General features: G+C 40.5%; 1 protein-coding gene across 2 annotated transcripts in view; it reads left to right on the top strand.

Annotated features, from left to right (window-relative positions):
• The window catches only part of LOC138014575 (uncharacterized), a 6,888-nt gene extending 5,345 nt beyond the window's left edge, over positions 1-1,543 (top strand). For both annotated transcript variants that reach the window (XM_068861684.1, XM_068861683.1), the window contains exon 4: positions 1,087-1,543. In XM_068861684.1, coding sequence (XP_068717785.1) covers positions 1,087-1,155 — 69 coding nt within the window. In that variant the 3' untranslated portion in view covers positions 1,156-1,543. The remainder of the gene's footprint in view (positions 1-1,086) is intronic.
• Positions 1,544-10,867: the final 9,324 nt, after the last annotated feature.

Below are 10,867 nucleotides of genomic sequence, written 5' to 3'. Positions count from 1 at the left end.
GAAAGAAAATGGATTATTAAAGGGTGCCACGTAACAGTCTTGATCGATGTCATGTAAACAGAAGGTGTAACTGCATTATTGTAAACACTGCCAAAGATTCCTACTGTTGAGTCTCTTTATTTTATTCAGGGACATTTTTTCTCAAATCAAACTCTTAATACGAAGTAACCCAGTCTTATTGCTCCCTGATTATTATACAATCATGACGTTTTGTTCTGGTGAACTGGACCACCCCATATCAATATCCCCTGTATTATTAAAATTTAATGGTACCTGATCAGTACATGTAACTGTATCAACAGTTAGTAATTTAGTGTATTTGTAAAATGTTAGTGCAGCTTGTAATAACTAATAATGTTTTGGTGTAACTACATTGTATTATAGCAAAATCTTTCAGTGTTTCTTTCTGTTTTGTAACTTCATTATGTAATGTTTAAAAAACGAGCACCAGTGTTTTATCGGGGTTTAAAAACACGTGGCGTAGCCGAGTGTTTTTAGACCCGTAAAACATGTGCTGCGAGTTTTTTGAACGGCTTCAAAAACATTCCACAAAGAGCATGTCCCTCTGGACCCAAAATAATGGTTCAAATTGTGAGAGGTGAATATTAGCATACACGAAAAACAAGCTATGCTTTATTAGTATTCTTTATATAAAGAATACTAACGAGGAGTGTTTTATCAGGATATAAAGCTCATACACGTGACGTTTTATCGATGTTTTGATAGGCTGTTAGGTTCATGAATTATTAATGAGCTTTTGGAAATAATTATAATGAAGTTATAAAGTAGTTACAGTTAAAAAGGAATAGTAATAATAATTATTACTATTCCTTTTTTAACTGTAATAATTATGTGTTATTGCTCTTGACTTGCCTCTGCATAGACTAGCTTTGTAGCTATTTGTGGGGCAGCCAATATTGTAAACTTGATTTTCTTGTTATTAAAAACAGGTCTGTTCCTGTTCAAACAGGTCCACTGTTTTTCCAATCATTGGAAAAAGCAGTGGACTAATAACAGAAAAATCTTGTTTCATTTGTAATCCATCCCATTCTCATTGTTTTGCCTGATTAAATCTCTCTGTTACAGTTATTGTGGACACAAATCAGTGGTATCATGCAACAAAGATTTTGCCGGGAGACCTCAGCATTACAATAGGAGCAGAATTTGATTAGAAATTAATGCTCAGGTCAACTTATTTATAATATCTCAAACCATATCATAATGATTGTAAGAATATATTTTAGCTAAAGATGTTATGATGAAAAAAGGAAAATTAATACTATAATAAGATTTATACCATGCCGTAGAAAAACCAGAAGGTCAGAATAGGCAATTTAACTCCACATTAATGCAGTGCAAGACAGTTTGAAAATGTGGTTGGAATTTTTTTTCCCACATTTTTATTTCCATAATATTAATTACAAAGTACGTTATTAAGGTACGTAAAGTACGTTAGGTACAAACATTGATGATAATGTAATCATTTGATGTATGGTATAACAGATGATAATTTACTATCAATAAATAATTTCCATAGCCTGAAGTTTCCTTTGCGTGTTTTTCAGGGTATGTACTTTTCAGTCTTATATTTCATATTAATCATTTTATTTAAAAACAGTGATATTTGGGCTAAGACTTTGTTTACGACGCCTCCAGATATGCCATGGAGACGAGCCTTCTGAAAAATTTTTACCAAGCCAAGCTAATCTTGACAACTCAACATGCGTTTCAAGATCTATTAAGTTCAAGCCTCCGTATTTCAGGTCATTTACAGCTGGAAGTCTAGCTATTTTATCTGTCCCTTTCCATAAAAAATTATAAATATTAAAGTTTAATTATTTTATAATTCTTCTGGAGTTGTTAGAACTGAGAACCCACATAACATTTTGGGAAGCAGGAGTGGTTTAATGACGGGAACTTTGCCAACTAGTGAGAGACCTCCGGCAATTCCATATCGACTATTTGTGTTCGAATGTCTTTTAATTTATCATATATATTTTTTCTGTAATTGGTCAGTATCGTTAGAGGTGAATACTATCCCCAGGGATCCCCAGGGCTTTGACAGTTTTGTTCCACTTCAGCCCCAGTGGTGTCGCTGTATTTTGTCTGCATGAACCGATAACGGGTCTCCTTGTCTTACTCCTCTCTGTAATTCAAAATAAGATGTACAAATACCATTATTTAATACACAACTAGTTTTTTCTCTATGAAATGTTTCTATCCATCTTATAAGGGTTGGCCCAAAACCGACAGCATCTAAACATTTAAAGGGCCCACTGACGTATTTTTTGGGGTGCGTTGCTAAGGATGTAATGGTTAAGTAATTTGAAAGAATCTGGCATAATTTTGGTCAGTTTCCAACTTTTGTAAGCCAATGACCCGAAATATGACGTCATCATACCACGCCCATGGTCACGTGACCAATAAAAGGAACTCTAAATTTGTCTCCGTGCTACGCAATTTGGGTATTTAATCGATGCTTTGATAATTTGTATTCGTTTTTGCATCCAGCCAAGCATGGTTTTGCTTTTATTTTGAAAAATGTTCTTTTTAAAGACATGATCGATGCTGAAATACCCATAACCTTTTCAAAAACGATGATTTTAAAAAATCAATGCTTGGCTATATTCTGTATTTTGGGGGTGAAACGTGCCGTGTAAAAAAAATAATTCAATTTAAAACCGCCGGAAATTTAGCTTTTTTCTCTCTGATTGGTTCACTAAATCTCGGTTATCAGATCATATACCTTAGTTTGACCTTATATGGTAAATGATTCCGCTATTAAGCGTTGCTAAGCTAAAAATTTCTTTGTTTGGATCAACCGATAGTTAGAAGTACGCGAAAAGGCAAGAAATGTTTTTGTGATGAGCCTGCGTCTGTCTGACCACAAGGTCTTACACAACATCGCATCTTCATCAAGTTTTTTCGATTTCGCTCGCATTTTCTCGCTTTCTTCGCTCTTAGTTTAAGGAATTTAATAAAACAATTATTCCATTCGTTCTCGTTGGATATGAGACTGGTTATAGCCAACTCATATCCAACGCGCGCTCGTGTAATAGTTGTTAATTATCCCTGGAAGGACTTTGATAATTCTTGCCGCAATTACTTTGGAACCAATTTTGGTAGTGGCCAAAACGCGAGGTCGGGGTGTCTTTTTTTTTTTCAAATTTTTTGGTTAAATTTTTGTCGGTATTCTCCTGTAATGTCATATTCGAATGTTCGGCATCTTTACTTAATTTATGGTTGAACACTTTAAAATAGCATTGTAATGCTTACTTCTTGACAAAAAAATAACAGAATCGCAGTTCCACGATGATCGTCACGCAGTCACGCAACGCTCTCATTTGCTTGTTTGTTCGTGCTCATTTCATGTCTGTCTTTACTACAAACTGTTTGTAGTAAAGCCAGAGGGATCCAATCCAATATCACGATAAAGAACACAACAACATTGACGACTATCGTGGAACTGTGGCTATGTTCTGTTTCGTTTTAATTGTATTGCGGAGGTTTTTAAGACGTAAACATTAAAATGTGATTTTAAAATGTGGAGCTCAGCGAGTCTTTAGTGTCTCCGAGGAGTTAGCCTATATTCCCCACAAAAACTCCAACCATAAATGAAGGAAAGATGCCGAACATTCGAATATAATATTACAGGAGAATAACAACAAAACTGTGAAATAAAAAAAAAATTGGAAAAAAACGGCACCCCGACCTCGATTTTGGCATCTACATTACTTAAGGATATTGGTCTCCAATTTTCTAAATAGTTTCTATCTTTTCCTTTCTTTTCAATGATTGTAATTACAGTATATATTATAGCTGGCTTTTGAGAGGAGGACATGTAACGTTTCACTATCGGATGGCTGTTGGAAGCACCCTTAAAGCTTGAATAAACACAACTTTAATAAAACTACACGAGGCTATACAACTCCCTTTAGATACCCATAACTCCGTGCGTTACATAGGTCCGCATAGCATACTTGTAAGACACTACATCCCTCCCTTTCCAGTCTTACAGTATTGTAAATAAAACGGCGTGAGAAATGAAACATAACAAACTTTACCAAAAACTGTTTCTATTAAGCAAAGTCAATAAACACGAGTTCAGTTAAAGTGCCCCTGTGACCAAAAAATTAATTCATATTTTTCTTTGGATTTCAAAACTATGTTAACAAAACACTACGTGACCAACGTTTTAAGCCTTGATTTCAAAAAGACACCTCTTTATTTTAACTGTAATTTTCCTATTTAATGGTCCGCCATTACTAACATTATGTTCTTGAGAGAGCTGGATCGAGGAGAACATGACGTCAAAGGCTCACTAGTTTAAGAATGCAATACGTGTGTACGCCGCAGAATTAATATGCAGCACGGGGGTTTTGGGCTTTCAGACTTTCAAACTCACGCTTTGCATATATAATAAGCTGCGTTCACACGCTGAAATTTTAAGCTAGTGAGCCTCTGACGTCACCTTTCCCTGGATCCAACCCTCTGAGGTCCAATCGGTCAGTTTTGAACCTGGGTAATGGCGGACCGTGAAATCCAAAACTTAAACTCAAAGTAAACGGCCTTTGGATAAAAATCAAAGCTCAAAATTTTGCCAGTCAGGTGTTCAGCAAACACACTTTCAAAATCTGAAGGAAAAAAGGAAGTGGTTTTTTTTTTATCACAGGGGCACTTTAAGCTTTTAAACAGTTCCTAGGCTTCCCTAGAACATAATCCTTGAATCTTTCAAGGGGCCTAATGATGCGCCTAGGTCTCTCTACCGCTCCTGGTTAATCTTCAGACTTTGTGTTCGCTGGTACCGATTCAATGGCTGGTTCAGGTTCGCTCACTGACAGATAGGGTTTCACCGACGAACTATCTCTCTTGTATACAGCTCCCTCACAGGATTTCAGGGTTACTTGATGTCCCTCCTTCGTTAGGACTGTATACGGCTTGGTCTCGAACTTCGGAGCTAGTTTTCCTGTCTCCCTAGTGTTCTTTAGGAGAACTTGATCTCCAGGGACAATGGGACTTGATACTGCTCCACGGTTTCCATCTGCATATGCTTTTTGCCTCAGCTTCTGCTCCCTCATACACGCAAAGATTTCTCTGGTCGTAACTCCGGTAGTTTTGTTCTAATCTCCTTTCCAAACATCAGAGATGCGGGTGTGGCGCCAGTGGAGACTTCAGGTGTTGACCTGTATGCCAACAGAAATTTCGGTAATTCATCAATCCACCTTTTTCCTTCCGCTGCTGCAATCTTCATGGACTTCAACAGTGTCCTATTGTCTTTCCACCTCTCCATTCGCTTGTGGCCAGAGAGGTGGTGACGTAGTGGCGCACGCTAGCCAGTTCCGGGTCGTCTGCAGACTCTCTCCCGATCTCCCTTGGGCTTAAGCCAATTGGCGTGCTTTTCTTAGCTACAAATCGAACAAAATCCTCTTTCTCACAGCTCGGGGCTTTGGGATCACTCTGATTCAATCGGGACAGCGCATCTGCCAGGTTGGTTTTGCCGGGTCGGTACACTACTCGGTAGTTGTGGCACTGCAAACGAAGAACCCATCGCTCGATTCTTGCCGATGATTTGGATCTACTTCTAAAAATGCACTCGAGAGGTTTGTGGTCCGTTTCTAACTCGAAATCACGCCCATACACATACAAGTTGAACCGCTCACATGCCCATACCAGAGGGAGGGCTTCTTTTTCTGTCTGAGCGTACCGTCTTTCGACCTCAGTAAGGTTACACGAGGCACACGACACAGGTTTTCATTCCCCTTCTTGAAGCTGGAGTAACACTGCTCCCAGGCCGTCTGGTCCTGCGTCTGCCACTATCCTTGTCTTGCAATTCCCTCTGAAATAAGCCAGTGCTTTCACTGATGTCATGAGACTTTTGAGCTCTTCGAATGCCTTTGTTGTTCGACACCCCAGATGAAGGCTTTGAACATCTTTCCGCAGCAGCTTCCGTAGAGGTTCAGCAACTTGTGAAAAGTTCCCGATGAACTTTGATGAATACTGGACTAGCTGTACGAATGAGCGAACTTCGGAGGCATTCTTTGGGGGTTGCGCGTTCACGACTAGCCTGCGAGCAGGCCCTCCGAGGGACTGGGGTTGGGGGTAGAATGAGGGCCTGCCCGCATGGCTTTGTATTTTGAATGTCGCGTCCAAATTGTGGACGCAAAATACTGATTGGCTGAAATTAAATAACCTCGTGACGTCACCATTGACAAGCTCCGAAAACAAGAAAGCCTCTTCGCTTCGCAGAGATGAGGTGGTCAGAAATGCGTCTGAGAAAATTGTAGAATGTTGCAATTTACCATAACTTTACATAATTAAAGGTCGGGCAACGCGATGCAATGGCTTCTCTACTGGAAGGAAGGAATTTCTATCTCTGTTATCCACAGGATTCGGGAAAAGTCTTATTTTCCAACTGTTTTTCGTAGCGGCCCAAAAACAACGAGGGCGACTTCATGTCACCGTGGTAGTTTCCTGTCCTCGACAAAGCTTTATCGCTGATCACATTTGGACAAAAATTGGCCTTTCGGCTGCCTCTGTTGCTGATTTAACGATAGAGAACGATAGAGGAACTCTATACGATTTTAGCAAGTATTTGGTTAAGCCGAAAAGGCGGCTCCACAAATGATTGCTCGATCTCCTCGTAACTCCGCAATACTCCGATACTCTTGAAAACAAAATATTCCAACTTTCAAATTATTGAATTAGTAAAATACATATCTATAACCACAAATACTCGATAAACCTTTGAAATAAAATGGTGTAGGTATTAGAATATCTGTCTAGTATTAAAGTGTGATGTAGCAGTTGTAATGTCTGTGTTTCATTAAAATAAATTAAAAAAGATAACTCCGCTTCGCTTTACTGAAATTTGCCAGCAGTTGTGGTCGACGACTCTCACATAGTGGAGATGCGGTCAGGGAAAACGAATTTCTCTATTACGATTCCCGTCGTTTGAAGTTTGTGTGCTAAGTATTTCCCTGACGAACGAAACATTTTCCGCGGAAGGGGCTTCGACGAATTACCGTACTGAATATTCAGCTACGCTTTACAGCATCAGCAATAGTTGTTAGGCTTTTCTGGCGAAGGCTTCCTCCCTTTACAGTTTTTTTTTTTAGTTTCTGCCTCGAGCAAATTGAAATACACAACGCGTAGCTTTTTGTTTTCTGTGTTTTTTTTCAATGTTTACTTCGGGTGCGCGCTGATTGGCTAATTTTTGACAGCTCTCTCAGCGTGACATCAGGAGGCGGCATTCAAAATTCAAAGGGATGCGTGCGGGCTCTCCTTCTCTCGCACCGAAGAGAGAGAGCCTGCCCGCAGGCTAGTTCACGACTGCCGCAATCTTCTCTTCACTTGGCGAAACTTTACTAAAGACCATTGACCCATTAAGATCGTAAAGAACTTCTTCTATCGTTGGTATCGGATGACGTTCGCGAATAATCGCTTCGTTTGCCCTTCTCATTTCTACGCAAACTCGTATGTCACGTTCCGGTTTTGGGGCTACCACGAGTGGTGATATCCACGACGTTGGTGTGTCTGGCACTTCTTCTATGATGTCCTTGTTAAGGAGATCATCCAATTTGAGATCTACTTTGTCCCTTAGTCCAAAAGGGAGTCTACGTACTTGCTGAGCTACAGGTTTAACTTCTTTGTTAATGTGTAGCTTGAGGCGATAATCTTTTAGCTTTCCAACCCCAGTGAGTATGTCAGCATAACTCTCCCGGACGTCCTGGTCGCACCCCTCTTCCACTATGGAACAAATATTAGGAATGTTCTCTGGTCCTACGCGTAACACTTTAAGCTTTTCGGCTGTTTTCCTTCCCAGCAAAGGTCTTCTGTTTCCTTAATGACCGTGAACTCATCTACACACTCTGCTCCGTTATCTTCACATACTACCTCTGCCACAAATGTTCCTACGACCTCGAGCGGTTCCTTCTGTCCGTACGCAAATAACTTCTTATTCGACACTTCGGATTCGCATTCCATCCGATTCTGTTTCATATTATTCCAAGTGTTGTAGTCAATCAGGTTACATGATGCCCCAGAGTCAATAAGTACACTGTCTAACACTACTCCTCCCACCTTGAGTGTAATTTCTCCAATTCTCAGCCCTCCTCCAACAGTAAATGCATAACCATCTCCTTCTCCAGAGACCCCTTCTGCTACTAGATAAGCTTTCTTCTTAGTTTCTGGAACGATCCCTTTCTGGCTACTCGACGACAGTTTCTTGTTTCCACAACAGACCGCAAAATGTCCACGAGTTCCACACTTTCCACACTCTTTATTCTTAGCTATTGTAGGCAGCACGAATCCCTTGCGAAATGGCCTAAACGGTTGCATTTGTACCCTGCTTTGGGTTGTTCGGCCCCAGGCCCTCGAGATCTGATGTTTGACCCTCCTTTCTTAGGGTCACGCCCTCTTCCGTTTGTTTAGAACTTTTGCTGTTTAACTGAATTAACTTGATCTCTGCTACTAACTGGTGACTTGCTCATCGACTCCATCTGCGCGTCTACAGATTCTTGACTTCTTGCAATGTCTTGTAAGTTTTAAAGTAGCATTTGTTTTCTCCAGAAATTTTCGTCTGAGCCTGCCGTCTCGGCATTTCTCGATCACTTGGTCCCGTATCGTCTCATCCACGTTCGCAAATTCACATGTAATCGCCTTCTGCCTTAGCCTGCACACAAACTGGTCTACTTTCTCACGTGATTGATGCTCCATTTGCCTGAAAACATTTCGTTCAAAAGGCACGTTTACTTTTATAGGTACAAAGTAGCTATCCAATAGCTCCATAACATAATACAAATCCTGAACTTCTTGTCCTGCGGTGTGCAACAAGAGAGCAACCTTCTGACGATCTTCCACAATCCGGCGGGTCTAATCTGCAGGTCGCAGGTCGCAGGTCACAGGTTGCAGGTCATTGTTTCACCAATACAGAAAGTATCCTAAACATTCTTAAAAGCTAACCTTAGGCCCAAAAACTTTTGTTCAGGCCTATTTAGGCCTAAGGTTAGCTTTTAGGAATGTTTAGGATACTTTCTGTATTGGTGAAACAATGACCTGCAACCTTGAAACCTGTGACCTGCGACCTGCAGATTAGACCCGCCGTCCACAATACCTTTTGCCAACACATACAAAAGGAACGAGCGTTTCCAACGCTTCCAACGTACCGATAAAGTGTGGGGTTCTGCCCTGGGTTCAAAACAGGGTAGACTTTGTACTTCATTCGTCCGGATCGCTGTTGGCTGACTTGGCCCGGCTGGCTGACTGGTGTTTTGTTCCGACTCATTACGCTCACAAACGGTGTTTCCTTCGTGTGATATTTCAAAAATAATTACGCCAAAAATTCCGTAAATCCCATCCTCTTCGCCAGTGTAACGTTTCACTTTCGGATGGCTGTTGGAAGCACCCTTAAAGCTTGGATAAACACAACTTTAATAAAACTACAGGAGGCTATACAACATGGCGGGTCTCTCTCCCTTTAGATACCCATAACTCCGTGCGTTACATAGGTCCGCAATGCATACTTGTAAAATAATACAGGACATTTCCTCATTGTCGAAGGCCTCATTAAAAGATGCAAACAGGTAATCTGGCCTGTAAATCTGGTTGGAGTTAAAAGGTAGCAGGTTGCCTATGTTCAAAATTGACTGTTGTGTTAGTGAAATGCTTGTATAAACAGATACAAGTACCAGTGAACATATCATTTACCTCCCCTTACTTTTTCTTTAGGAAAGTGAATGCCATTTTTATCTTCTCTTTACCTTTGATATTGTTATGTACCTTTCCAAATCGCCAGTGCACAAATTATGCAATTCAATGCATAAAGTGACACTCATTTTGGCAACACTTCTGCTTCCAAATCAAGTTTGTGTGGAACTAGTGTTCCCACTTTTTGCCTTAACCAATGTACATGCATGTACAGAAACCACCTACAATATTCAGGTGGTGAAAATGCCAGTCTGGTGAGTACCCTCTGTTTGACACAGTGTGACCCCCGCTTTGAAAAATCCTGGCTACACCCCTGCACTCATGGAGGACAAGTTTCTCAACTTTCAATTGGTTCTTGCTTTAAAAGTGGAAACGCTGAAGAAGTATCCGTCATCACATGTGAGCAGAGAAAAACCAATACATCATATTGTAGCTCCTGACATACTAAATTTATTAGAAAACAAGAGAAATATGTACTGAAAAGTGCAGGATCCAGCACAAAGCTTTGATCCACACGTCTCATTATTGGAAATGGGTGAGGGGCGGGCCACTGTTGTATTGGATCTTTCTTACCACTTCTGTATGAAACCTCTTGAAAAGTGACAGCAAAGTTGGAGGGCATTGTGCCTTTTCTGATACTGGGAAAATGAAATCTCTCAACCAAGTTGAAAATATGCAGTAGTTGAGAAAGGCATTATGCAGTGGTCACGACTGCTTGTGATTTCTCTTGCAGTTGTCTTACAGTTCACAGAAGATCATGTTGATAGTAGGGAAAAAAACCACATTTAGATTCAGAATAAAATTATCTTTTGCCACTGCCCACAGTCTACTTCGCAAGCCAGGACTTTTCCACCTACACCAGGGAGAGAAATGCCACCCACAGTAATATTTCATGTATTGTTACGACCTCAAGAGTTTGGTTTCCACAGTGGTTTACCTGCAGTTGACAGGAGTTGGCAAGATGATCTAATGAGCTACATGCACATGCCAGAACGTCCTTGCATGGTCCTTAACATTTATGGAGAGCTTCTCTAATCCCCGGCTTGTGTAAACAAAAGGAATGGTGAGGCCACTAGTTCTCAGATTCATTGTGGATGTGGAATTACCTAAAGAGCCAGCAGCAATGAGTCGCCATGCCTTCAAGAAACTACATCACAAGTGA

The sequence above is a fragment of the Montipora capricornis genome, chromosome 8, assembly GCF_036669925.1.
Source record: "Montipora capricornis isolate CH-2021 chromosome 8, ASM3666992v2, whole genome shotgun sequence".
Classification (NCBI taxonomy): Eukaryota; Metazoa; Cnidaria; class Anthozoa; order Scleractinia; family Acroporidae; genus Montipora; species Montipora capricornis.
Note: the sequence above shows the minus strand (reverse complement) of the source record. Positions and strands in the feature narration are given on the sequence as shown.